The 27,879-nt window shown below is 42.8% G+C and overlaps 1 protein-coding gene across 6 annotated transcripts; it reads left to right on the top strand.

The window, feature by feature from the left end:
• Positions 1-97: 97 nt before the first annotated feature.
• Sec24CD (Secretory 24CD) lies at positions 98-26,004 on the top strand. Of its 6 annotated transcripts, XM_069337856.1 has the most exons (11): positions 176-253; positions 2,957-3,057; positions 5,184-5,337; positions 9,956-10,104; positions 11,212-12,418; positions 12,455-13,112; positions 14,667-14,817; positions 16,738-17,859; positions 21,858-22,139; positions 22,678-22,941; positions 24,627-26,004. In XM_069337856.1, the coding sequence occupies exons 3-11, from the start codon at positions 5,310-5,312 to the stop codon at positions 24,765-24,767; spliced, it is 4,002 nt and encodes a 1,333-aa protein (XP_069193957.1). In that variant the 5' UTR covers positions 176-253; positions 2,957-3,057; positions 5,184-5,309; the 3' UTR covers positions 24,768-26,004. The 6 variants fall into 6 exon arrangements, with proteins under 6 accessions (XP_069193956.1, XP_045620688.2, XP_069193957.1 ...); XM_069337855.1 differs by lacking the exon at positions 5,184-5,337 and having other exon boundaries at positions 98-253; XM_045764734.2 differs by having other exon boundaries at positions 190-253; positions 5,189-5,337; positions 11,212-13,112.
• The last annotated feature ends 1,875 nt before the right edge of the window (positions 26,005-27,879 follow it).

Below are 27,879 nucleotides of genomic sequence, written 5' to 3' on the forward strand. Positions count from 1 at the left end.
CACACTTATGTTTCTTCATGAGGGCCGTTTGTTTCAGCGAGTAGAGGATTAAGGGTGTGTTAAGGGTGAGGTATTAGTAATGTGTGGTGAATGGGAGGAGGTGAGAGGGACGCGGCGCGCCAGTCTTGTGTCAGTGGTCGTGACGTGGCCGCCATCACGCATGCGCAGTCAGTCGGTACGTGGCACTCACACGGCAGCCACGCACCGCACCATTACTGCCTCCTCCTCTCCCCTTACAAGATTATAGAGCGTGGTGAGTAGTGTGTGGAGGTTATGGTGTGTGGTGTGAGTGTGTGAGGGAGGGTAATGAGGCAGCAGAGGACGGGTGATGAGGGGCAGACGGAGAGGCTGCGGGTGACACTTGGGGGACCTCCACCGCCCCCCTCCTCCACCCTCACCACCCTCACCCTTCACTAACTTCATCAACACCATCAACTCGTCTACAGTTAAAGCACTCGTTTATCCGAGTGTGTTTAGGTGCGTGTCTCCGTGTGACGGGGCAGCTGTCACTGTCACTATAGAGGAGGTCACTGTGTGGGGTCACAGCTGTCATGACCTATGTTTACCTTTGGTCTGGCCTCGTAACATAAGGTGCAGGTGTTACACACGCCTCACAAGCCCTCACTACAGTGTCTCCCAAGGATGTAGTTGGTGAAGCTGAGGCATAATTATGGTGACAACTGGTTAATATGGACACTAGCGGAGGTCTGGAGGTGGTGGCAGCCACACAGCTGACCAACTCTCCCTCCAGATTTCGTTACTGTGGTGTGTGTGGGGGGGTCTGGGTGAGCTTTACCTGACTTTACCTGAGGGGGCCACAATGTCTGTAGTGGTCACGACATAGTAACCCCCCCCCAATTGTTCCTGTAATCTACCTCTGTCCCTCCTACTCATTTATATTTGACATGCTAATTACCTCTCTGAGGTAATTACTGAAGTGTAGTTACTGGATGAGAGCCATGCTTGTGGTGTCCCGTCTTCCCAGTACTCTATGTAGTATAACGCTTTGAAACTGCCGACTGTTTTGGCCACCACCTCACTTATTGTTCCAACTGTCTACCACTCTGCAAAAGAAACTTTCTAAATTTTGTTTTGACAACTATTCTCCCTTGGCTTGAATCTGTGTCGTCTTGTTCTTGAAGTTGGTGGTCTCAAGGTGTAGTGAGTGGGCTTCTACTCAACACAGGACTGTCTTACCATTATACTCTGGTACTTCTGTTTTGACTGCAGTTGTGGTACAGTATTTGCCTTTTGGTGTGGCAATGTTTGCTTACTGCGTTAAGCACTGGTTGGTGTAGCCAGTAACTGAATGTATCTGCACTGCTTCTGTGCATCTCTTATGTAAATATCAAAACATTCTCGAATTTTAAAGCCTAGCTTGAAAAAAAAAATCTGGAAAAAAAGGGAAGGGAATCTTTGACAAGCTGCTGGCATCCTGTAATCATTGAGGCCACTAGAGAAAGTGGCCTTGAGGCAAGATTAAAGTACTTGGGGACCCAGAAGTAAACAGTGGTTTATTGGTTTTGGGAAAATCATGAGGCAAAGGTAACCAAACAAAATGGCTTTTAGTAACCAGTATAAGGCGTAATAGAAATCTAATGGTGTGGTGTCCTTGATGGGCCATACTTGGGCACCTTGTATATGACAGATTGACTATGTATGACTTGGTAGATGTAACTGACCTATGGTTGCATTTTGATACTAATTATGCCAATAGTGGACAAATTTGAAAGTTTTAGCTTGGAAATGACACTACTATAAACTAATTTACAAATGTGTACTATATAATTAGGCTAAAGTTTCCATTTTTCAGTCATTTAAGATGCACTGTGGCAGAAAATTAGTTTCCCTTTTGGTCATTGGTATTTTTCTCCTATATATACTTTGATTTATGGGTTACATACCCAGTGCTGTAGCTGCCCCTAACCCACATCACCACCACCAATAAGAACACATTTTTGGGAAAGATCTAGTTTGCACTGAAATATTTATCTAAAGGGGCACCAAAATAACAGACATAATGGTTAGTGCCTCATCTGCTCGCCTTGCATGTAAGAATGACCTGGGTTAAAACCTTGAGCAGAGTGAGATGACTGTGTATGGTTCATTCCTTGATTGGCTTTTGTAGCAGTGGTCTATATCCTCATTGTAAGGGCACGAGCTTGTAAGCCGTACCCTAGAATACGAACACGTGAAACCCTGTCCTTACTTGCAGTAGATATGTTGCTTTAAAACAAGGATGTAGGACCACTATGCATTTATAAACACTTCAGACACGAGTAACCACGTGGGGCCAGTAACATATTTTTTAATTGACAAGACTTTATAATCAATTAGTGTGTGCATTGCATTTATTAAAACACAGGAAGGGGATAATACACTAACAGGGAATAATTTCTCGCTCGCCAGATTAACAATTAAAGTTCCAGTCACTCGGATATAATGCAGGTCAATAACCTCGGTGAGGTGGACACTCGGCTCGCACCACTCGCCCTGTATGTATAGAGTCTCGGCCCTCTCTCCCTCGTGGAGTGCAGGGATGCTCCTCTCACAAAAATGCACTGGAAAACTTGACACACAAAATCATACACATTTACTCATACTCGAGTTTATATTTTCCCTCTGGTTCGGCTCATACTCCAGGTTCTGACAAGACTGGAGTTGTTCTATGGCAGGGTTCTCTTATTGGCTCCCATTTGGATAACGTAGCAATGGTTGGAGCCAGTAAAAACTGCATTGGGTCAGTAAAAATTTACTGCATAGACAACCAGAACATCCCAATTATGTTGACCACATGGATCATTGCTTGCACAAGCAAGAGTTTGTAGCAAGCATGCTTACATGAAAGCTGTGCAAATGAAAAGTCAGTTGTGTGAAGTCTTTGCTGCTGTCATAAAGTAATGTCTGCCTAAAATGTCATAAGTGGATGGATCTCAATTTACTGTTTTTTTTTCAGGCTTGGTAAGAGAGCCATGCTTCATGGACAAGCCCCAACCATGGTGAATCAAAGGCCTCCAGGTGGCATGCTTCCTCAAGGTCCACCAGGACCTCCTGGAGGTCAGTGAAAATTGTATTTGTATAGTACCCCACAATTTCCAAATTAAATCACAAAGGTGGTATGCTATAGTGTCTTAAGTCATTTGGTTTCATTCTATAAATCTTAATACCTGTATCCACACTCCCCCCCCCCCCCCCCCCCTTTCCTCATGCCCTCCCTGTCCTTACATCCCTCTGCCTCTTCCTCTTAGTCTCTAGTTAATTATACAAGAATGAGTTTCAATTGGGTTTATTAAATAAAAACAATTAAGTGCCTCAGGGTAGCTCATGTAATGTGTATCCTCTTTAATGTTATAACCTAGTATTAATATTGTTTTCCCTTTTTTTTGTACCGGCATTTCATGTCGAGTGGAAAACATAATAAAAATGTTATTTCTAACAGTTGTTTTTCTTTAGATCTGTGTGTACTGTACATCATTTGATTTAGCTAGGTAACGAGTTCTTTGTTTTACAAAGTATTTGGCATGTGGCAATGCTTTGTATTCCCTTGGTAAGGCAGATTTGCAGGCATTTAGTGAAATATAAGAGGACATGCCAGCCAGTTTTATAACCCTGGCATTACTGTTCATCTCCAAGTAGTTACTGAACATATGGAGTCTTTTTGTGGGTTGTAGAAGTTTTTAATTTTTCCAGTCATACAATCTGCAGAATTCTTGTATTGAATACTATATTAAGGTTTGGAGAATTTATATGTAACACACATCTGAAAGCTGAACTAATAGTTCAATCCTTTGTTCTGAGCAGGTAAAACAGCAACTGTCAGATACAATTGAAAGTTAGAAGACAATAAAAAGAAGTAAAGAAAATGTTCAAACATTCACACTGTTGCTCTCTAAAGTAATACCTCATTTAACTCCATTGGACAGGATAATGAAGTAAGGGCAGGTCAAGATTTTGTGCAAGTAACCTTCCACATGTCCTTGCAATGTCAAGATAGTGCTCGATAGGTGCTGGAAACATTACAATAATTCAACCTTGAATAGCTACAGGAGGGGAATTCATGAAACCAGGCTCTTTGAAGTTCTTCATTGCTTTGCAATTGACTACCAATTGAGTGCTTTTGCTAACTAACAATGGGTCAGTCAGAAGCTTGGGGTCTGCGTAGGGTTATCCCTCCCCCCCCCCCCCCCCTCCCCAAATACATCTGATGAACCACCACTTCTTCCATCAACCAACTGCAAGCTGGCAGCATCAGCACAACAAGGTTCCTTGACTTGCTGCACATTCTTCCAGAGATTCATGGTAGTTGGGCAGGCATGGACCAGTTTTCAATTACAATAACTTGGTTTCATCCTTTGAAAGTTTTTATAGTGGTCTCATGCTTGCTCGTTTTATAATGTTTAATGTTTCTGTCATTGTATGCCATGGGTTTTCTATACCATTTTGTGCTTTTAGTTCAGATTCACTTATCTCATTGAAGTGTGTTTATCATGAAACGAGTATTTTTGACTGCATGTTATTTATAGATGTTTAGTCACTACTTCATCTTTGTGCAAGGATCTGTTCTGATTACCTGCTAGGTTACACCCTGGAATAGTTTTGTGGTTGTTTTACATTACTTTTGGTCTTAAGAATATCTTGAATTTCGTTGTGATCTGGTAGACAAGGTAAAGCTAACAGATACTGTTGCCCAGAAAGAGCCTTGGCATCCAGACCTTTTGTTCTGCTGTCCATGGAGTATCTGGTGACAATTTAACCTATAAATTTCCTTAGGTGTGTGGCTTTGTTAACCCTGGCAGTCATCACTTCTGCCTCTTGCATTCCCCTTGTTGGTATTAGAATTGATTTCAGTCTGAAATCAATTTAGTCTGTCATTTGTTATACCAATTTTTATCCTTGTGTTCTCTTAGGTGGTGGTGGTGTTGCAGGTGTTGGGTAAAATGTAGTTGGTCCTTTATTAAACCTGGTGTTAGCTGAAGACTGCTACTCTTTCCTTTTGGAAAGGTGGTACATAGTCAGCATTATGACCATTATGAGTGGTCATATTGCTGGCTTATTTGACATTTACATGTCAATATAAACTGGGGAAGTCAACCTTAGCCTTTTGAGTTCTTTATTTAATTTAAATTATATATATTGTGCATTCTGAAACAAGAATTGATGCTTATATTAGCTGTTCTTCATAGCACAGATGGAGGCCTATGTAGCCGTTTGAGAAGGTGGAGTAATTCAAAATACCCAGAGCAACTCGCCATGTTAAGGCCAAGACATAAATCCTTCCTTTATATCGACTAGATTGACCCAGGTCTGGAATGAAAGCCCAGGCAGCCATGGTGGGAGGTCAGTGACATTCCACTCAGCCACCTTGCTTCCAGCAGAGTATTTACACTAGTATTTAAGAAACAATTTCAGGACATATCAGTTTGGCTACTGGGTGTCTAGTCGTGGCAGGTTTCACTGCAGAATTATATTGAAGAAAATATATTAATTAGATAAAATATTGGTACTTGTTACTTAGTTCAGCATCCTTATAGGTGTTTTGCAAAAGAAAACCATATACAGTAAGGCCAGTAGATGTTGCCCTCTTAGTAAATATAATCAGATTTTTCAGGCCCAAATATTTTTTAAATGCCTTGGTGGATTTAATTTATGCAGTACTTAAAACACTTCTGCATTGATGCCATACAATGCAGAAGTGTTTGTGGGCTGTATATATAGCTCCTTAGAGTATATTTTGAATGTTTTTATAAGTTGTTTACTAGTACAGTACAGTATTGCGCACAAATTGCCTCCCTAACAAAGCAAATGGGGTTTACCCGAGTTACCTGGGGGCCACTAACCCTAGTGGCCTTAATGAGGACAGGAAACTGGCAGCTTGTCGAAGAACTCCCCACCCCATTTGCCTTGATCTTTTCTAGTTAGATTTTAAAAATTAGCAGTTCTGGCAATTACGGCTTTGGAGGGTAGGTGGTTCCATGTGGTTATAACCCTGTGGGTTAAAGCATCCCCTGTTCTCAGTCCTACATTGTGGCTTATTGAGCTTGAAACTGTTGTTCCTTGCTTGTGTTACATCTGACCTTTTGAATAGTCCAGATCAACATCTCTTTAACTTGTTCAGTATTTTAAGTTTCGATGAGATCCACCTTGTCATGCCTGGTTTGTGGTGGTGTTAGCCCTGTGGCCTTCAACTGTTCTTGATACAAGAGATGACTTGGGTCTGGAATGACTTGTTGCCCGGTGTATCACTTTTTACAGAGCAGCTGTGTCTTGAAAATGAGTTCACCACTCCTCATGGTCTCTATACAGTAATCCAAATGGGGGGTGCACCAGACATTTATATTTGAATCATTAAATTTTTTTCCTTAGCCCTTAAACTGCGCATGGCGTATATATACGCCCTGAGTAACATGTCCCATGGTGCGCATGGCGTATATATACGCCATAGGGTGCCAGGCCTGATTCAAATGGCCCGCGGCTACACGGGGTTCACAGTAGCTTCCTCAGGGCTCTTGTAAACAGATGCCATTTTAAAAAAAAATCGTGGGCAATATTCTCAGGTGTGAGAGGCACAGTACTGTTGGAGCAACCAAGGCCGGCGCACGCAGCATGAGCGAACAGCATTGATGTTCAGCTTGTGACCACAGCATCGCCGAAAAATGTCAAAATAAATATATAATTGTTATTATTTAGCGATGACAATATTACAGATGACCAATGACTGTGATATAAATAACCAGGGTTGTGATAATAGCACGATTGTTGTAATAATTAGCGCTGTGGGAGGAGTGATGCTGAGAGACGGAGGGAGACAGCATCGTTTACTGACTGTATGGCCACCTGTTATTGTTTGCATTCACCATACCCGCTCAGTGGTTCTCTATGGTGAACACGAATGTAGATACTTATATATAATGTGTGCATTAGTGTAATAACAGCAAAAGGATTATGCTGGGAGGAGCCATATGGGTGACGGAGGTGACGTCGTCTGCACGATTTGTCTAGCTGTTTAGAGGGTGGCCACTATGCTCTTTGGGCACACTACAAGCTTAGGTGTACAGTTACGGTGCATAAAACATGTAGATATTTATATATAATATGTGTATATAGGGTAATAACACTGCAAAAGGTATTGTTGGGGTAGAAAGTTTAGTGCGTGTGACTTTGAAAGAGTGAGGGAGCCGCCAGCCGCCATCTGTGTATAGCGACGACTCTTAGTGCCTGAACTAACTATATCAGCTTAGCTATACAGTTGTGGTGAACAAAATATATACATATATATAACATCTGTATATAGTGTAATAACACCACAAATGGTATTGTTGGGGGAGAAAGTTTAGTGCGTGTGTTGAGGGAGTGGCAGCGAGTGGCTGGCTGGTGTGTGGCGGTAACTCCTCGTTGCTTTTCGACTCTCAATACCAACTTAGTGGTTTGTTATGGTGACCAAAACATGCCAATACTTATATATAACCTGTGTATAGAGTGTAATAGCAGCAAAACTATTTGTTTATAGTTTTATAAACATAATAATTGAATCACTAATATGCACATCATACTTTTGAGTATAGCGATTATTAACCACTTTTATTATATAAATATATTACAATACACACTATTGAATAATATTACTGCAAAAAATTTTAGAAAAAATCAATCGGAGACATTGAAACAATTAGGTAATAATATCTTTGTGGCAACTCCCATCTGTCAACGCGGGTGACGCTGACCGGGTCTGACGACCGCTCTGTCAACGCCCACTTTTTGCCAGACTTCCTCGGTCAATTGCGCCCAAAATATGTCACTTACGATTTTTTTTTATTTTTTCCGTGCTCAGGGGGGACAAATTAACATGTTTAGAAGACGAAAAAATTTTTTTGAATTTTTTTTTTCTTGCGCACAGGGGTGTAAATGTCCCAAGGACCCCTGAGCAGTGTAAGGGTTAGTCAAAGGTACACATGATTATTCCAAGGGTTTGATTAGCTTTTCTGACTGCTGCTCCTACCTGTTGTGCAACTTTTATCCAGTGGTGGAATTTGACTTCAAGATACTTTTTTTTAATCTGCTGTAGTCTAATGCTATTAATTTGGTAGTTGTGGCGTGGGTTGTTATGGGGGTGGGGTGCTAAGCCTCTGATCCTGGTGAAAATATGGTGATAGTGATTGTGAGTATATCAGGTGCATGAATGACAGGAGTGGCTGCCTGGGACCCTTGTATCACTGGGGCTACCATCTGGTAGAGAGCCAGTGGAGCTAACTGGCAGATTGATCTACACAATGAGCATGTTCATAGTGTGAATCATTGTTGCAAATGTTGTCCAAGCAGTTGCCCTGTTTTGGTGTGCTTTTCATTTCTTGTGCGACTTAGTTGCACATGGAATTGGCTAATATAAAATTGGAGATGAACCATTTTCAATGTTGCACAACAGGTGAGGCATGTGTATACACACCCACTTGAAGCAAACACTGGACATTGAAAAGATCAACTGTACAAGAAAATGCCCTGCCCCCTTCCTCCCCACTAGTCCCAAAGATGGCCAACACACATACTGTACAATATGTGGGAATCAAAGGGGTCCGTCTAATTACCCAAAGCTACTTAAAGCTTCCTAACAAGCTACCCAAAGCTTCCTTACATTACATTGGTAATGAATAAATGATATATTTATTCATTATAATGTTGGTGCTGAAGGTAGAACACGAAAAACACATTTCTACTCTTGAAAAAGTATAGTGTCAAAAAGAAATCGGACAAAAATGAGCTGCTGGTGACAATGCCAGTCGACAGTCCAAGCGACAATGTTGTGGAGCCACTTATCCAAGACACATTGTTGCCTGGAGAGTGTTTGCTGGCATAACAGCCTCCTGATATGGATATCTAATATTTGGATACCTAACAAACATATCCGAACCTAACTTAATAACTCTAGACAACAATATATTGTATCTTGGATAAGTCGCTCTACAACATTGTCGCTAGGATCGTCAACTTTTTATGGCCTCTCATTTCTTCTAATTTCGTTATAAACTTATATTATTTCAGAATAAAAAATGTGTTTTCCATGTTCTACCTTGAGCACCAACATTATAGTGAATAAATACAGTATCATATTTCTTTATTACTGTACTTACATAATACTAGAATGCTTTGGGTAGCTTGAAGTAGATTTGGGTAGTTTTGGGTAATTACAGACCGATTCAAAGAGCTGGTGACTACAGCCATGTCTGACACCAAAGGACTGATGATTGGTGACACGGAGAGCTAGCTGGCAGCTCTCGTAGTACTGCCAGCTGTAACTAGGGGTGTATGCCTAATGACTGGGTAGGTTGTTTGTAGAATTTGTTGTTTGTTCTGTGAACCTCATAGTTGTCTGTTTTGCTTTGCTTCCTTTCTTGGGAATTGTTTCTATGGTGACGGTGATCCTGAATTTCCTGCTTCCTGTGTTAGCCCCCTCTGTAATGGGAGCCAGGCTTTGAACTCTGGTTTCCTGTAGGCTATTAAGGACTCCTAGGATGGAGGAGTCATATATGGAGCTATCTCAGTGCAGCTAACAACAGGAAGCTGCTGTTCCACCTCTCCAGAAAAGTGTTTCATGCAATATACTGTGTCTTTTTACATTTTTTAAGATTGTATGTATATTAGTTTCTTGGTGATAATTATAAGTAGGGAATATTATTATAATAGTACAATTTTTATAATATTGTTATCATATTTTACAATAATTTAAGAATTATTATACTCTTATGTTCTTCTATAGTAAGTGGTAGATTTGTTAATTTGTTCTTGTTGTATGGCTCTTCTGCTAGATAAATTTTACTGTAAAATATACATTAATGCTACCTCCATATGGTAGCATTCTTGTAAAGCGGTAAATATTTTCATACATATTTTATCAATGATTGGGAAGAGTTTTGTTAAAGTGGCAGTGTGTTTCATTGACAAAGTTTGTGATAATTCTGAACAGGTGCATATAAGCCTCCTGGGATGCTAGCCCCAAGACCCGGGCCATACCAGAGTGGTCCGACACAAGTACCAGGATTGAGTCAGCAGATGGGTGGGATGAGTCTTGGTCCACCGGCTGGACCTCCACAGGGAATGATGCATCAATCTGGGGTGAGTCTTCATTTTTTGCAGTTTATGTACAGTGAATAAATCCAGTAGTTTTGAAAGTGGTGAGCAAGTCAAAGTAGTGAATATATTGGTATAAGAATTAAGTGTAAAGAATAATTTGGTGAAAATAGCATAAAAAAGGCAAAACTTAGTTTACCAGCAAGCCAGTAAAGTATTTCACTTCTATTTTTTTTTCTCTTTAATCCATCTCTCCCTTTTTTCTTTTTCCCTTTCTTGCTCTTTTTCATTATCTTGTTCTAACCTAACTTTCTCCTTTTTCATTTAACTGTATACCCCCTTTTTCCCGCTATTTTTGTTTCACTTCCTTTTTCCACTCTTCTCCTGCCCTCCCCCCTTGTCCCTCCATCCCTCTATCCCTCTCTGCCACCCCTCTTAACCTTTCCCCTCGTATCCCCCTATCCCTTCCTCTTCCCCCTTCCCCCCCTCCCCCCCACCTAAACCTAGGTGTTTTTCTGTGGTGCTGGTCCTATATCATTTCCTTTCCCCCACTTCTCCCTCCCATTCCCCTCCCCCCCTCACCGCATCCACCCTCCCTTTTCCCCCCGTTCTTCAATATCACTAATTGATACTTTAACACTAAAAGAACATTTCAACAATTTTCCTCAACACTGTATAAAGTTTGAGGGAAAAAGAAATAAGTTTTTAGGAGGTTGAAGGGATATTAGGATTTTTTAATTTTGGCATGATCAGTGCCAAAATTGTAAGCATGGACAATACAGTATTCAATACAGCTTACAATACAGTATTCAACAAAATTCATTCCAATCATAGTATTGTGAAGTGTTTGTGTGGGTGACATTGTCACTTTACATCGTTTTCTTTGACACCAATCCAGACCTACCCATGTTGGGCATGTACTCAATGGCAATTACTAGGAAAAATTTGGGTGATATAGCAGTGTCTGGCCTTCGATCTCAGACACATGTTCATTCCATTTATAGATGTAGATAACTTAAAGCATACTCAAATGCTGTTTTTTTATGCTTCCCCCATCACATAATTGAAAAAGTGGAATGGGAAAAAGATTATTATAAATTACCATGGAAATGCTAGACACAGTTGTAACTAATAAATACACTTACTTTCTAGCCACCTGTGAAATTGGCTCCAGTGTCGGCAGCGGGACCAAACTCGATGGCAAATGGTCTTCCTTCCACTGGCTCTGTAACTGGACCTCCACCTGGACCAGCAATGAGACCTTCATCTAGACCTCCACTTGGGCACATGTCTAGTCCTTCTACAGGACACACATCTGATCCTCCCACTGGTGGCCATGCTGGACAGCGACCCACACCATCATCCACTCCTGGTCACTCTCCAAAGCCACCACCTGCAACTTCTTCCATGGGATTAGGCCCTGGAGAGAATGTGCAGGCAAATTCTGCTACATCTCAAATGTCAGCAGATGTCCATACCTCACAACCAGGAATGGGGGGACAGTGTTATTCACCATCAGTTATGGTAGGGTCTTCTGGAGGGAATCAAGCAGGATTCCAGTCATCAATGGCAGGTCATCCAGGGGCCAGCCAGCCAAGCTTCCCACCCTCATCAGTGGGAGGACCCACAGCAGAATATCAGTCAAAACTTCACCCACCATCGATGGCAGGCACCACTGGGGGAGGTCATTCAGGATTTCCACCATTGTCTTCATCTGGCTTTTCTAGTGGAAATCAACAGACATACAGTCAGTCAATGGCACCAACAGGACAGTCTCAGCCGACTTATTCTCAAGCTTCATCAGGAGCAGCAAGGCCTGGCATGTCACCAGGGTCGACTATGTCACCCAGACCTGGCATGCATCCCGGACCTGGCATGCATCCCGGACCTGGCATGCCCCCAGGACCTGGCGTGCATCCCGGACCTGGCATGCCCCCAGGACCAGGTGTGCATCCCGGACCTGGCATGCCCCCAGGACCTGGCATGCCCCCAGGACCTGGCATGCCCCCTGGACCAGGTGTGCATCACGGACCTGGCATGCCCCCAGGACCCGGCATGTTCCCAGGACCCGGTATGCCCCCCGGACCCGGTATGCCCCCCAGACCCGGCATGCCCCCAGGTCCCGGCATGCCCCCCAGACCAACAATGCCCCTTGGACCAGGCATGCCTCCCGGACCAGGCATGCCTCCCGGACCAGGCATGCCTCCCGGACCAGGCATGCCTCCCGGACCAGGCATGCCTCCCGGACCAGGCATGCCTCCCGGACCAGGCATGCCTCCCGGACCAGGCATGCCTCCCGGACCAGGCATGCCTCCCGGACCAGGCATGCCACCCGGACCTGGCATGCGTCATGGATCAGGCATGCCCCCCGGACCAGGCATGCCCCCCGGACCAGGCATGCCCCCCGGACCAGGCATGCCCCCCGGACCAGGCATGCCCCCCGGACCAGGCATGCCCCCCGGACCAGGCATGCGTCCCGGACCTGGCATGCCCCCTGGCCCTGGTGCTCCCTCTTCTCAAACAGGTGTGACTCCAGGGCATAAATCTGGAATGGTGCCTCCATCAAGCCAGAGTGGCCCTCCTGTAAATGGTATGCAGGCAAGGTACCCAGGCAGTGCTGGTGGTCCAGCACCAGCAGCAGCAGGTGGTTACCCCGGTAGTGGTCTACAAGGTCAGGGGCGCCGTCTCAATCCCGACGACATGCCGAGCCCCTTACAGGTGATGGAGGAAGATTCACAGTGCAGAAGCGGAGAATTTATTACCAACATGAAGGGTCAAGTGCCACCGTTGGTTACCACAGAGTTTAGTGTGAGAGATGGAGGCAATGCTTCTCCTCACCATTTGAGGTCAACAATGTACAGTATTCCCCACACTCCAGAGTTGATGAAGCAAACACATGTTCCTTTTGGTCTTGTAATTAGTCCGCTCGCAGAGGTCAAGAGTACAGATAGCCCCCTCTATATAGGAACCAGCTTGGAAACTGGACCTGTCAGATGCAACAGATGCAAGGCCTACATGAGTCCACTGATGCAGTTCATGGATGGTGGTCGGAAGTAAGTGGCTTGTAAACATTTGTGAAGTATAATTTTTGTTTATAGTTTCATTTGTTCACAAATCTGTTATATAGTTTGTAGGTCATCTTTAGAACTATAACTTCAGTGAAGTTGCTGTTTCTTGGCTTTCCAATAACTGCAGTACTATACAGGTATTTACTATTTAGAAAATTCAAATTATGGTATAAATTGAAATATGAAACAAAGAATTCCTTATCCTCCTCGATAATGATGTTCACCAAATGTGATAACCCTCTTTAAATCCTTAAATTACTTGATTCCCATTCCCTGCTCTTCCCACCTCTCATTTCCTGCCCCCCCTCCCCCCATTACCTTCCACAGGGTTTGCATGTCTGAACCCCTAACTCTCGGCCACATCCCTGGCTACTATCCCATCCCATCTCCATCGCGTCCCTGCCTCTTACCCTCTCGGTTGCGTCCCTGCCTCTTACCCTCTCGGTTGCGTCCCTGCCTCTTACCCTCTCGGTTGCGTCCCTGGCTCTTACCCTCTCGGTCGCGTCCCTGGCTCCTCCCCCCCCCCCCCTCGGTCGCGTCCCTGGCTCCCCCCCCCCCCCCCTCGGTCGCGTCCCTGGCTCCTCTCCCCCCCCCCCCCTCGGTCGCGTCCCTGGCTCCTCTCCCCCCCCCTCGGTCGTGTCCCTGGCTCCTCTCCCCCCCCCCCTCGGTCGTGTCCCTGGCTCCTCTCCCCCCCCTTCGGTCGTGTCCCTGGCTCCTCTCCCCCCCCCCCTCGGTCGTGTCCCTGGCTCCTCCCCCCCCCCTCGGTCGCGTCCCTGGCTCCCCCCCCCCCCTCGGTCGCGTCCCTGGCTCCCCCCCCCCCTCGGTTGCGTCCCTGGCTCCCCCCCCCTCGGTTGCGTCCCTGGCTCCCCCCCCCCTCGGTCGCGTCCCTGGCTCCTCCCCCCTCTCGGTCGCGTCCCTGTCTCCTCCCCCCTCTCGGTCGCGTCCCTGTCTCCTCCCCCCTCTCGGTCGCGTCCCTGTCTCCTCCCCCCTCTCGGTCGCGTCCCTGGCTCCTCCCCCCTCTCGGTCGCGTCCCTGGCTCCTCCCCCCTCTCGGTCGCGTCCCTGGCTCCTCCCCCCTCTCGGTCGCGTCCCTGGCTCCTCCCCCTCTCGGTTGCGTCCCTGGCTCCTCCCCCTCTCGGTCGCGTCCCTGGCTCCACCCCTCCCCCTCTTGGTCGCATCCCTGGCTCCATCCCCCGTCCCCCTCTCGGTCGCGTCCCTGGCTCCTCATCCCCTCCCTCTCGGTCGCGTCCCTGGCTCCCCCCCCCTCTCGGTCGCGTCCCTGTCCCCCCCCCCTCTCGGTAGCATCCCTGGCTCCCCCCTCTCGGTTGCGTCCCTGTTCCCCCCCCCCCCCCCCTCCTCTTCACGGTTGCGTCCCTGGCTCCCCCCCCCCTCTTCACGGTTGCGTCCCTGGCTCCCCCCCCCTTCTCCCCCTTCAGTTGCGTCCCTGGCTCCCCCTTCCCATCCCCGGCTTGGTCCCTTAACCCTCTTCCCTCGCATCCGCGTTTCGGTCCCAACATTGAGCAAAATAATTTTGTTGCAGATATCAGTGCAAGCTGTGCCGAGGTGTGGTTGAAGTGCCGAAAGAATATTTTTGCCACATGGATGGCCAAGGGTCACGTGCAGATAAATTTCAGCGACCAGAATTATGTTGTGGCACCTATGAATTTGTTGCGACTTCAGAGTACTGCCGGGTAAGATGAACTTCATTGTTGGTAAGCTTTGCTGTATCATTTATTGCTCGTATTACAATAGTCACAATAAAAAGGCTATTATAGTTAAATGATGGCTTTAGCACCACCAGTTATGGTTATTTGAATATGCTTAATTCAGCTGAGTTTTCAGTGAATGCTGCTTTTCATCTATGAATACACTGTAGCTGCTTAAAACAGAAATGTGGGGAAATGTATAATTATAGTACATTGGAGGTTAAGTGTAGATAGGGCATGGTCAGGGTACGTGGGGTTATGTAAGATGGGGCAATGGTAGGATCAAGTTGTTTTGATAGGCCACAGTGGACTAGTAATTTTGTGAGGTTACCCTCATTTGTTATTTCAAAAGTTTTCCATGCGATAGATTTTAATTTTTCCTATCTCTAATATACTGTATTAATAAAATATTAATAAAATATTAATAAAATAATAACATTGCTAAATCATTTCTTGGTTTTGCTTATGAACTTGGTGCAAATGGTAGAAGAGTGCCTGCCTGTTCCTGGTCAGGCATTCATTGATATGGATATCCTTTTTAGAAGACATTGTAATGTTGACCAAAAATAGATTTATCTAGTGCAGATATCTAATTTGAGATGACTTCTGTCATTTGGGCCAGTAGGATGTATCAAACCTATTTTTATGCAGCCTTAGTGTTTATTGGGTTTTGTATTTCAACTTGTCGTTTAGCAGGCTACACATTGACACGGCTCTCAATTTTACTTGCCATAGACAAGATAGAGGATGTTTAATATCCATCAGCTTTTGCTGGTCAGTTTCATCCTGGGAGATGGTTTGCAGAGTCTGTTGTGTAGGTTGTTAACACTTTTGCACTAACACATGTCATCTGTACTCCAACAGCAAGTGTTCTCAACAATAGAAAGCCAAGAATTTAGCAATCAAATTACCTGTGTTAGCTTGACATTGAGGAGCTATCATCGGCCATCTGTTTGCTAAGTTCTTGGCTTTCCATTGTTGAGCTGTTATATTTGCATCACGTAGTCCAAAGCTTAAGAAAATTGTGTGGACAGTGTGTATCTAGGTTGTGAGTGGACTGACCAGAGAGCTTTCTGTTTGGACATGAGGCCCCACTTGTGACAAATTTGTGTATAATCATTGTTAGTATATAATCTATTATAAATGGGTTATTTTTTAATATATAATTTTATTGATGTGTAAATCAATTTAGTACATACACCTGAATTGTGCGAGGTGATTTGATAAGAAATAAATACCTCATTGGGGAGAATGGCATCCCTAACTAGCCCGGGAGGGTGAAAAACCACAGCCATCTGCCATCAGCATTTACATGATTGTTAACAGCCTTGGCAGCTGAATTGGTGTTCTTAATTTTCTGGACATTCTTGTGTTTGGTGAATACTATGGCTTCTTGGTATTCATAAGACAAGCTTGAACTTGAGGAACTTTTGTCTGGCAACTTGGATGTCCAAAAGTGTGTGACTAGTTTGGGGACGAAGTTTGTTAGGTTGATTTGCTTTGTTATAACATCTTCATCTCTACATCTTAGCTACTAACTGATGGTAAACTTTATAATATGAGATGGTGGAAGCTGTAGAATTGTCTGAAATAATGGAGCAGCCTCAGTTGAGAGTGGGATATTGGTGCATTGTCATGATTTTATATTTGGAGTTTATGTAGAATGTCAGTTATTTTTTTCTAATTTAGGATTCACTTTTCCTCCAGTCCTTGTGCTGTTTTTATCCTTCCCTTGTCTACCTCCCTCGTTCCCTCTCCTCATGTGTGTCCATTCATCTATCCCACCCTCCCTTTCCCCATCTGTCCTATGTCATCCCGCTCTCGTTTTTCATCTCCAGCCTTTCTCCCTAACTTAAAGTAATTATGTTTATATAAATGTGAAATTGTTCCTCTATTTTTTTGCAGGAGAAGACGCTTCCCAAAGAACCAGCATTTATATTCATAATAGAAATTAACCAGCTGATGATGCAGCGAGGTATTGTTCCGCTCTTGTGCCAAAGCATGAAAGATATCTTAAAGCACCTGCCTCGGGATTGCATTAATGGTACTAAATCCCCCGAGTCGAACATGAAAGTTGGCTTCATCACTTACGAATCTAATGTCCACTTTTACAAGCTTGATGGACAGGCTCCAGAAATGTGTGTGTTGTGTGATCGTGATGATATGTTTGTCCCTGTTCCTGGAGGTGTTTTGTCTGATGCAAAGGATGCTGCTGATAATATTGACAAACTTATGGAATGCATTCCCGAAAATTTTAAAGCTACGCGAGAAACCTCGGGTGCACTCTCCAGTGCAATTCGTGCTGGCATGGAGGCCTTGAGGGCTTGTGGTAGAGTAGGAAAACTATTTGTGTTTCATTCATCTTTACCAGTAGGCAGTGGAGGTGGTAGCCTAAAGATGCGAGAAGATAGAAAACTACTTGGAACTGAAAAGGAGAAGACGGTGTTAAATCCACAAAATACTTATTACAACAACCTGGGACAAGATCTTGTAGCAGCTGGATGTTCTGTAGATTTGTATATTTTTAATGATAGTTATGTTGATTTGGCCACAATTGGACAAGTGGCTAGATTGACAGGAGGCCAGTGCTATAAGTATACTTTCTTTCAGTCTAATAAAGATGGTCCTAGGTTTTTAAATGACCTTAAGCTTAACATTGGGCGTGATATTGCCTTTGATGCTGTGATGAGAGTTAGGACCTCGCAAGGAGTCAGGCCAGTGGAGTTCTATGGTCACTTTTTCATGTCTAATACAACTGATGTAGAGCTAGCAAGTATAGACTCCAGTAAGGCTATAGCCATCGAAGTTAAACATGATGACAAGTTGACGGAGGAGGATGGTGTGTACATACAAGCTGCTCTACTGTATACATCGTGTAGTGGACAAAGACGACTTCGGATTATCAATATGGCTCTTGGCGTGTGCATGCAGATGGCCGATTTATTCAAGAATTGTGACCTTGATACACTGATGAATTTCTATAGCAAGCAGTCCATTGTGAGATTATTAGAAACAAATGCCAAGCAGGTGAGTTGGTGTATGTCCATTAAGTTGATCATCATATAGGATTGTGTTCTAGTTATGAATTTCCAGTTTTAGGTCCCTTTAGTTCACATTATTTTAGTAATATCTGTGGTCTTTGTATATTGGTTTAAAATGTTAAAATGATTACGTACTGTGCTCCAAGACAAGTCGGTATTGCTTTTAGAAACATTTTAATCGGAGGAAAGGTGTGGTTGCATTAAACATGTCTAGTTGTACACCCTCTTAATTACATTCTTGTTCATATCCTGATACAGTATGTCAAAAGGAATAATTGTTTCTAGGCTGTCCTGATGCAAATTAAACATGATATATCTAGTTAATAAATTGACACTAGTGGGGTTTTCATGAAATTAGGTAACAAATTATTGCTGAAAATGATTGTGAAAGAATGTCAGAATTAATTTATCTTTGGTTAAAAGGTAAAAATTGGTTGTGTTAAAGTCTGCAGACGGTGTTGGCTACTGTTGTTTTTCCTGATCGCACTTATGTGTCGCTTACCTCCGGAGACTAGCATCTTTACAGCGGAGCTTTATGCTATTCTCTATGCTCTTCGTCTCTTGCTTTCTCGTTGTCAGTCTTCCTTTGTAGTTGTTGTTGACTCTCGTAGTACTCTCATGGCTCTCGGGTCCTTTAATCCGGTTCATCCAGTAGTTGTCAAGATCCAGCATTGGCTGTTTCTTGTTCACAGTAAATTTAAGTCGGTTGAGTTTTGTTGGGTTCCCAGCCATATTGGCGTGTCTTTAAATGAGCATGCGGATGCTGCCACCAAGGAAGCTGTCCGCTCTTGTCCCATCTCTCATCAAGGTATTCCATATTCCAACTTTTACCCGGTTATCCATTCCTCCGTCCTTACCCGTTGGCAGGCTTCTTGGTCGTCTGTTACTGGTAACAAACTACGTACTCTTAAATGTTGTTTCCTCGTGGCCATCCTCCTACCACCATAACCGGCGATGGGGAAACAGCTCTGGCGAGGTTGCGTATTGGCCATACTCACTTAACCCATGGTCACTTGATGGAGCGCCGCCCTGCTCCTTATTGTCCTAGTTGCATTGTCCCTCTTATGGTCGTGCATGTCCTTCTTGAATGTCCTGACTTCCAGGACGAGCGTGTGTCTTGCTTTCCGACCGCCCCTCGGGGTCACCTGTCCCTCAATAGAATTCTTGGTGACTCGGATACTTTTGATACCGTTCGTCTTATGCGTTTTTGTTCTCGTATTGGCATCCTTGGTGATATTTAGCGCCCTCTGATTATTCTGCGCATTTGACGGTGCTACATAGCCTTCCCGGTTTGGTGCCTTCTTTTGATAATTACTTACTTGGTTGTGTTAAAATTTTATTGTGCCCTGTTCAAGGATCTATCAAAGATGAGAATTAAGAAGTGAATGGTGTTTTTGATTAAGGTGACTTGTTAAATGAAGTCAATTTTATAAGTGCATGTTGGGGTGGTGCAGTTCACACAAAGTGGAGCCAACTTGCATTTGCTGCCCCCCTCACTTTCCAGCCTGTTGTCGTCATGAGGGGGCTTGGTTGGCAGCTGCCAGAGTGTGATACTCCATGGAATAGTTCTGTCCTTTTGAAGCCTTATGCTCCTGCTTCCGTCTTCACTAATTATGCTGAATGCTCTTTCCTCTTCCAGCATTTTTCCTCCCCCTCTTCTTTCTAATTGTCATTTACCGCCAAATTTTTGCCATTCTTGATTACAGTATTCTTTCGAACATCTTCTGTTTTGACACCCAGACGTTTTGGGAGGCGCACACAATTAACCTGTAGAATTGTGGTACTTGACGTTTCGAGTGAGGGGACACCTTCATTGTCACTCACCTTCGTTGCTGAACCTGATCTCGACGGACTGACGGTTCTTAAGGTGGCGATTCTGGGCATATACTCATGATGTATCCATGGGGGCCCCCATCTTGTTGGGTGTCTTATCCTCTAATTGTGGTTCCATGGTGGGTATGGGGGCTTATTCATGAATGAAAATGATCCTTTTACAACTTCCCGGACTCTTGGGGTGGGCAACCAAGCCCCCGAGTCAACTGTGTTGGATGACCGGGGTCTGTAGCACCCTCTACATTAGCCCAGACCAAGCTACTCCTTTGACCCTCCCGACTACCCCCCCTCTGCTCCCCTCCCTCCTCAGTGGTAGGGTTAAACCCCAAGCCCCCAGTGGTAACCACCTCATCACCTGGAGTGACTCCTTCTCTCATTTGTGATAACTGCACTGTCTTCCCCCCCCCCCCCCCCCACCTCTTACTGGAGGTGCTCGGCTGCAACCCTCCCCCCTCCCCCACACAGATGCACTTGCACGATTCCTTCCAGTGCTAATACGTTCCATGCCGTTTGGTCCTGCTATATGGATTAAATACTTTGATCTCCTCCATCTGGATTCTACATGTCCTGATGATTTCTTCCTCTATAAACACCTCGTTGATTTGGTGGATCTGTTACGTTTAACCCCATCTGTACTGGTATGAGTGTCGTTGCTGCTCCTTATCAGGGTGCAGTTGCCCGCTTAGCCGCATTGTCCGGCATTGGGGGAGATCCCTGTTAGGATCTCCAAAAATGCACGATTAAATGACAGTATTGCCACTGTTATCCTCCCACACCATGTTGCGACTGGTGTTAGGGACCTAAAAGACTGCCACGAGGATATTAAACATATCCTTGAAGCACAAGGCCATTCTATTCTCCAGGTTGATACATTCGCCCTACCCCCCTCATGGTCGTCATCAGCCTTTTCAAGTTATGAATGGAGGAGGGTGTTTCCCTCCTCCATTCCTAGTCTGCCATGTCTCCTGTGTCTTCTTTCCCTTCTCCCTCCAAGCCTTCTTCCCAGTCCTCCATGCTGCCTGTCTGTCTAGGCTGTTGTCCATCATCCTCCCAGCAATGATATTGATCGCTCCCGTTCTCCTCCCATTGAGACCATGAAGGCTGTTGCCTAGTATGTTGTTGCTGGCACACCTGTTTCTTTAAGTCAGAAACTTAAGCCTGGCCCTTCTTCTTCCTCCCCGGTAGGTAAGAAGGCATCGCTTTCTTCCCAACCCTCCGACTCTTATCACTGCATCCCCTCCCATTTCGCTGGTCGAGCCCCAGGACGAATGTGTCTTGCTTCCAGACCGTCCCTCGATAGAATTCTTGATGAATCGGATACCTTTGATATCGTTCGCCTTATGCGCTTCTGTTCTCGTATTGGCATCCATAGTGATATTTAGCACCCTATGATTGTTGTGCACATTTGATGGTACGACATAGCCTTGGTGCCTTCTTTTGATAATTACTTACTAGCATTAGGCTGTATTACCCTGTGGTTGGACAGATAAATGTTACATACTCTAAATGAGATGAGAGCTAAGAAAAGTAGGAATCTTGGGATAAATTGAAAGTAGTATAAATTTTTTTTTTACTAGTATAAAATCCAAATGCCAAAGCACTTGGAATTTTTATAAGAAACAAATATCGGTAGATAATGACTTCTAGTGGAGAGATTCATTGTGATTTTCACTTAGAGGAATTGGGCATGGCATCTCTCAATTGAATATATTAGTGTAAAATTAGTCACCAGGACTCGAGAGATGCTGCTTTGAAGAGGAGGGGATGAACGCCCCCATTACTGTACTAAAAGATCATTAGAATTGTATTGGCACTATGGTATCTGCTGAAAACATTTAGATTTCAACCATTGGATGTCCCAGGAAAATAATATTTGGTCTAGTTAAGTGTGTGCATCAGTTTTGAGCTAGGGATGGTACTAAGAATTTTTTTGTAGAAGCTAGAGAATTAAAGAATGAAGCAGTGTATGATTTCATAGTGTATAGGTTGGTAGAAGCAGTGTATGTCCTAGAATATTGCTAGGTATAGCAACCAAGAAAGCATACTAGTGAGAACGGTTTATTTTATGTATAATGTAACATGAATGTTGAGCAAATTCAGATTTGCATAGTTGTAATTTGTGTACACATTAAATATATCTAATCTTTGCAGGTTAAAGATACTTTGATTGCCAAGACTGCTAATATACTGGCCTGCTATCGCAAGAACTGTGCATCCCCATCCTCTGCTGGACAACTCATTTTGCCAGAGTTGATGAAGCTCCTACCACTATATGTTAATTGCCTTAGCAAATCTGATGCAATTAGTGGTGGGCAGGACCTACCCTGTGATGAACGCTCCTGGCAAATGTATCTTGTAAATACTATGCCTGTGGATGCTTCTGTTCCTTACTTGTATCCGAGGCTCATTCCACTCTCTGATGATGATCCACAGGTCAGTATCTCTGAATTTAATGTTCTGTGCACAAAAAAGCACAATTCTTCTGTTATTAACTCTGCTTAACGTTGACTACAATGCACTCCTAATTTTGGACGCTGCTACATTTCTACAGACTGGGTCAGTCAAACTGGTGTGCATTGTACAGCACTTAATTTATTATCATGTGGAATAAAAGTACGCATTTCAAGACTTAGACTTTTTTCTTTGAGAAATTTTACTATGCACTGTAAAACAATTGACTATAAACTTGCCAGGCTTTTAATAATAGGTAGAAACAGGAGACAGTGGGTAAAAGCCAGTGGTACAAAATTAATGTATAAAGTATTGGGTTTTCTAGTATGCTTACTAGCAAATAGGCTGTCATATGCTCGTTGGCATACTGTAATCTCTATCTAGTCAGGAAAGACTGAAATAGTTTTATACTGATGGAAGTAGTAAATGAACCCATTACTGAATTCAGTTAATGGGTTAATTGAGTTAGAACTCGTAAACTTCGCGTGTTCAGTTAATGTACAGTAAATCTCTCTTACAGAATACGGGGATCCCTTCACCGCTCCGAACATCGTATGATAAACTTCATCCTGAAGGTGTCTTTCTACTGGAGAATGGTGTGCAGATGTTTATATGGGTTGGGTCAAATACCTCTCCAGCTTGGTTGATGGATGTCTTTGGGGTAAATGCTCCCCATCAGTTGGACCCTGTGATGGCAGAATTACCCGAGCTCGACAATCCTGTGTCGAAACGAGTGTGTGACATCATTGCTTCTATTCGTTCTCAACGGAATAAACATGTCAGGGTAAGAACAAAAATGTCACCTAAGTGTGTGAGTGTGTGGGAAGAGTCTTGTATGTCTTTTTGGTGGTGTTTTGGCATTAAATGCTTGCCATGATTATAAGCTGTAACTTGTAAATGTTTGACATGGTAATTATTGATTTGTAAATGCTTGCCACAGTAGTAAAGTGCTTGCTGAAATAGTAATAAGCAGTAACTTGTAAATATTTGCCAGAACAACCCTCTGTGTTGCAAGTAAGTTGCAATTAATTCACTTGCTACACAAGCAGACAAATACCCGGTATATAGAATTCTTCAGCAAATGAAAGTTTTCATGCACAAAGCACAATACTCAGAACACCTAGAGATGATTTTGCACAGTGAGTTGTTTAGAAGTCTGGGAGGGTGTTTGGTTGCATGTTTCATTCCTAGATGGCTCTGGTGATCTGTTTTGAGGAGGGAAAACAAAATTCCGGTGCCCAAGTTTATCTAGGCATTAGTCAATGGGTGCACACCATGCCTAGCACACCATCTTCCAACTTAGGAGATCACAGCACAACCATGCAAGGGACAGTTAACACTATACAAAATAACATTTAAATACACAAATCCAGCAAATAAACATGAGGGACAGTGGCATCCAACAGGATGCCACTGTCCCTCATCACTTACTGCTGGCTGCCTACCACTCCACTCACCTTGTGCATCTTTCACATATGCCTAGTAATTTTAGCCATAATAAATTAGAAATATCAGACATTGCACCTATACAAAGTATTTTGTCTAATGTGTGCATATCTAAAATGATTAAATGCAGAATGTTTGGAAAGCATTCTATAGAAGGAAGGCTTTCCAAACCTTCTTTCCTTCCATGAAAAACAATAGAAATCGAGATTCTATTGACACATTTTTTTCTAGAACTGTTCATTCTTTGTGATGGCCTGGCATAGAATCTTGAGATATTGTATACCTTGTTGACCAAACTACACAATAGAAAGTAAAGGGACGACGACATTTCGGTCCGTCCTGGACCATTCTCAAGTCGATTGTATACCTTGTATAAAATAGTTGACAGCATAATTCAACCCATCCTCCTATTTAGATAGTACCTATTGTGACGATCGTCAATAGTCAGAATTCGTACGTTCTTAGCTTTTAGGTAGTAGTACTGTATACTGACTAGTAAGGAATTCTTTTAAAATAAATAAAGCTAAAACACACTTTAATATTCCTAGGACTAGTATAGCGCACACACATGTACTATATTAGGCCTGAGATATTGTGTATTAAGCCTAGGGAGGTTAGGTTGTGTTGCTTTGACAAACTAAACTAACTCGAGTAATAAATAGTTTTCCGGTGGCAAGCTCAATACTGTAGTTCAGATTTGTACATTCTAATTTCATTGTGCGTCGGTATATATATACTATGATCCTCATCGTTCCTAAGGTACTACCAGAAATAGGAGTATATCCTGCATAATTCAGTCTAGTTTAGTACCAACACAAAAATTGCAAGCCATCTAATGCACAAGGGAAAAGAATTGTGGTAAGTGGGATAGCAATTGAAAGAACAGTCTATAGCAAATTTGTACTTGGGTACTGTGGAAGATATTGATCCTTGTTTTACCTTTTCAAAATAGTGCTTACATTTCTGACAATTGCACATGTTTGTGGATATTACATTAATATTACATTTCATTTACCCTTACAGTTGTTCGTAGTTCCACAACAGAGCAAACATGAGGTAGTGATGCGGAACTACTTGGTGGAGGACAAGAGCTTGTATGGTGCCCCAAGCTATGTCGACTTCCTATGTCATGTGCATAAGGAAATCCGTGCCCTTCTTTCTTGAAATAGGTGGCAGTACTACCCATGGCCGTCACAACCATCATCATCACCACCATCACAGTTGGTAGGGTCATCTCCTTCCACCTTTCCAGTCTATTCTAGTGAAGCCTCTTCTACCCAGCTGACCAACAATTCCACTACCCTTATCACCTCTACCAACATTGTTAGTGATCAAATCTCTACCCTTCAACTTTCCTTTCCGTGTATGGAAGTTCCACAGAGCCATTCACCTAATGGTGCCTCTCTTACACTATTTGCTAGAAATGCCAGTTGTCATACCATGACCACACCTACCTGTGCCAGTAAGGAATGCAAGGCCAATGTTATATATCCGAAAGTGGCATCAACGCTGCAAAACTGGCATTGAGATCCTCGTAATTTTGCTCATGTGATTCAGCTATTAACATTTTAATTTTTTTAGTATTGATTATAGGTGTAGATGTGTGACATAGTATTTTTGAAAAAAGAAGCATTTTTTTAAGTATCGAAGGCCTAATAGAACATTTGGTTACAGGTTAAAATTCTTGAAAGAATGTGGATATGTAAAGATATCTACTGAGGGTTAAGTGTTTGAATAAGTTGCTTGATTCTTCATTTAACTATAATACTCGGATGTGTATAAAAAAATAATTGTAGCCAAGAACAAAATTGAGTCCTTTGAGAAAGAACCACACATTTATAATGCCTAATTGTTTGTGTAGATTACAGCTCATAATCTTCATATACTTTTAGCTGGATCATGTCCATGGGTAGGGCTGCTTATGTTATGGAAAAATGCTCACCACTTCTTTAAACTTTGTTTAAGTAAGTTTTGATACTGTCTTGTAGATTTGTTAGTAGAGGTAAATGGGAGGAAATGGGTAGCTGGGTGCCTGTAACATTTTTGCTATGTAGGATTAAGAATAAAGATTTATTTTTATGTAAACTTGTATTCAATATAGAACTTCCACATTTTATGAATTTTAATGAACAATTATATGATGTTTTACATTATCAGTGGTTTAATGAAGTATTGCATTTGTATGGTTTATTTAATTCAAATATCAGTCATCTTCATTTAGAGGAAATTTTGCTATTTAGTTTAATGAAATCATTCTTGGGATTTGGTTATGATGGAATTAGCTCATTCATGGGGACCATAAATTGGCAGTAGTCCATTATATAGATCGGGGGCCTGTTATGGCAAAATGCAATATGTTATATTTCAATGTTATGTTAAAAAAATATTGTTAGCTTATCTACCATGTTTTTTAATAATCCTTAATCAAGGCTAGTGAACTGATACCATGCAGCCAAGACTGCAACACTTGCTTTATCTTGAGATGATTTCGGGGCTTTAGTGTCCCCGCGGCCCGGTCCTCGACCAGGCCTCCACCCCCAGGAAGCAGCTCGTGACAGCTGACTAACTCCCAGGTACCTATTTACTGCTAGGTAACAGGGGCATAGGGTGAAAGAAACTTTGCTCATTGTTTCTCGCCGGCGCCTGGGATCGAACCCAGGACCACAGGATCACAAGTCCAGTGTGCTGTCCGCTCGGCCTACCGGCTCGACCGGCTTTCATGACAGATTGTGGAATATAACCGTTTTCTATAAAATGAATAGTGTTGTATTAGTATAACTGTCTACAAGACAAAAATAGAACTAATTATTTTCCCCAAGGAGCTATGGTACTTTTTCAAACAATGTATGTATAGGTTGACTAGTCATTTAAGCTCTGTAATACACCAAAAACGGTTACTTTATATGTGTAATTAATATATATATATATATAGTATAGTGACTGTCCCCAAACTTATTTATCTGAACCGGCTCTTCACTAGGTCTGTACTCGTGTCTTTGTCATAGCTTTTCTTCAGTGGAATATCTTGCTTTTGTGCGAATTTCAGTAAGCTGCAACGTTTGACTTCGCTTCCTTGACAAACCATTGACTGAAAACTGAGATGTTTGGTGCTTAGTTCTTTGTCACCTCCAGCTGCTCTCTTCATCTGGAACCATGTTCCTTTCATTCTCCTTATTTTTCAGTTTTAACATTCATTTTGCCACTCGTATCTTTGTGAATAGATTCAAGCCAAGAAAAAATGGGTGCTTCTATAACTACATTTAGTGAAAATTCGTAGGACCTGTGATGAGGGTTCGAAACTATGCGGTGGATGTTCCCTCGCTCACACGTCTAGCGACTAGACCACAACATGGAATAAAGTTTGCAACCTGGAGTTCTGCTAAACCCACAGGGATTTCCCGAGGCTTGGACTGAAGCCGGAAGGGAATTTTCACACAAGCTCCCCATTCAGTAGAAGTCTCGGGAAATCTTTGTGGGTTCAGTAGAACTCCAGGTGGCAATCCTTATTCTAGGTAGTGTTCTAGTGGCTAGACACGTGTACGTGGGAACATCCATCACAGGACTTATGGATTTTCTCATTGATGCGCTCACGTTAATGCAGGAACTACATTTAGAATTGTCCCATCAATAGCAATTGCCTAAATTTTCGAAAGTTCCACTGAAACATCTCTAATAAGATTTTGAAAAATACATTGTAGCTAGATACTTATTTCTGAAAATGGTCATCTTTTACTTTGGAAAATTGATTTATATTAGGAGCATGGTAAGTTGATGGTATATTGAGTTACGATTTTTTTTTTTTTTTTTTTTTTTTTTTTTTTTTTTTTTAATTTAATAAGGTATTTGCTGAACTACCAGTTCAGCAGTTGCTAGTAAAAGATAAATGTGTAGCACTTAATTTCCTCCCGTGTTGCTAACGCAAACATGCATATCCTGCACAATACATTTTTTAATATTTTCTAGATGGAATTTGATAGTTTAAGAAAATTTTCATGAGCCTTATAAATGCACCATTTTCTACAACAATGGTTGTAAGTAGACCATCATTTCTCCAATATACTTGAATTTTCTGTGGTCATTTATATCTCAAATTTTGTTTATCAATGGATTCTTTTAAGGTCCCGTGTCAGGTCCCAACACATTACAGTAGTTTCATTTTAACCGAGGATAATAATCATCATACTTTAAAATATTGCTTGACACTAAAAATTAATTTATTAGGGTTTAAGATTCTTAAATATTTAATAAATTTATCTCTTCAGATTACTGAAAACAA

Source organism: Procambarus clarkii, chromosome 38 (genome assembly GCF_040958095.1).
Source record: "Procambarus clarkii isolate CNS0578487 chromosome 38, FALCON_Pclarkii_2.0, whole genome shotgun sequence".
NCBI classification, from domain to species: Eukaryota; Metazoa; Arthropoda; class Malacostraca; order Decapoda; family Cambaridae; genus Procambarus; species Procambarus clarkii.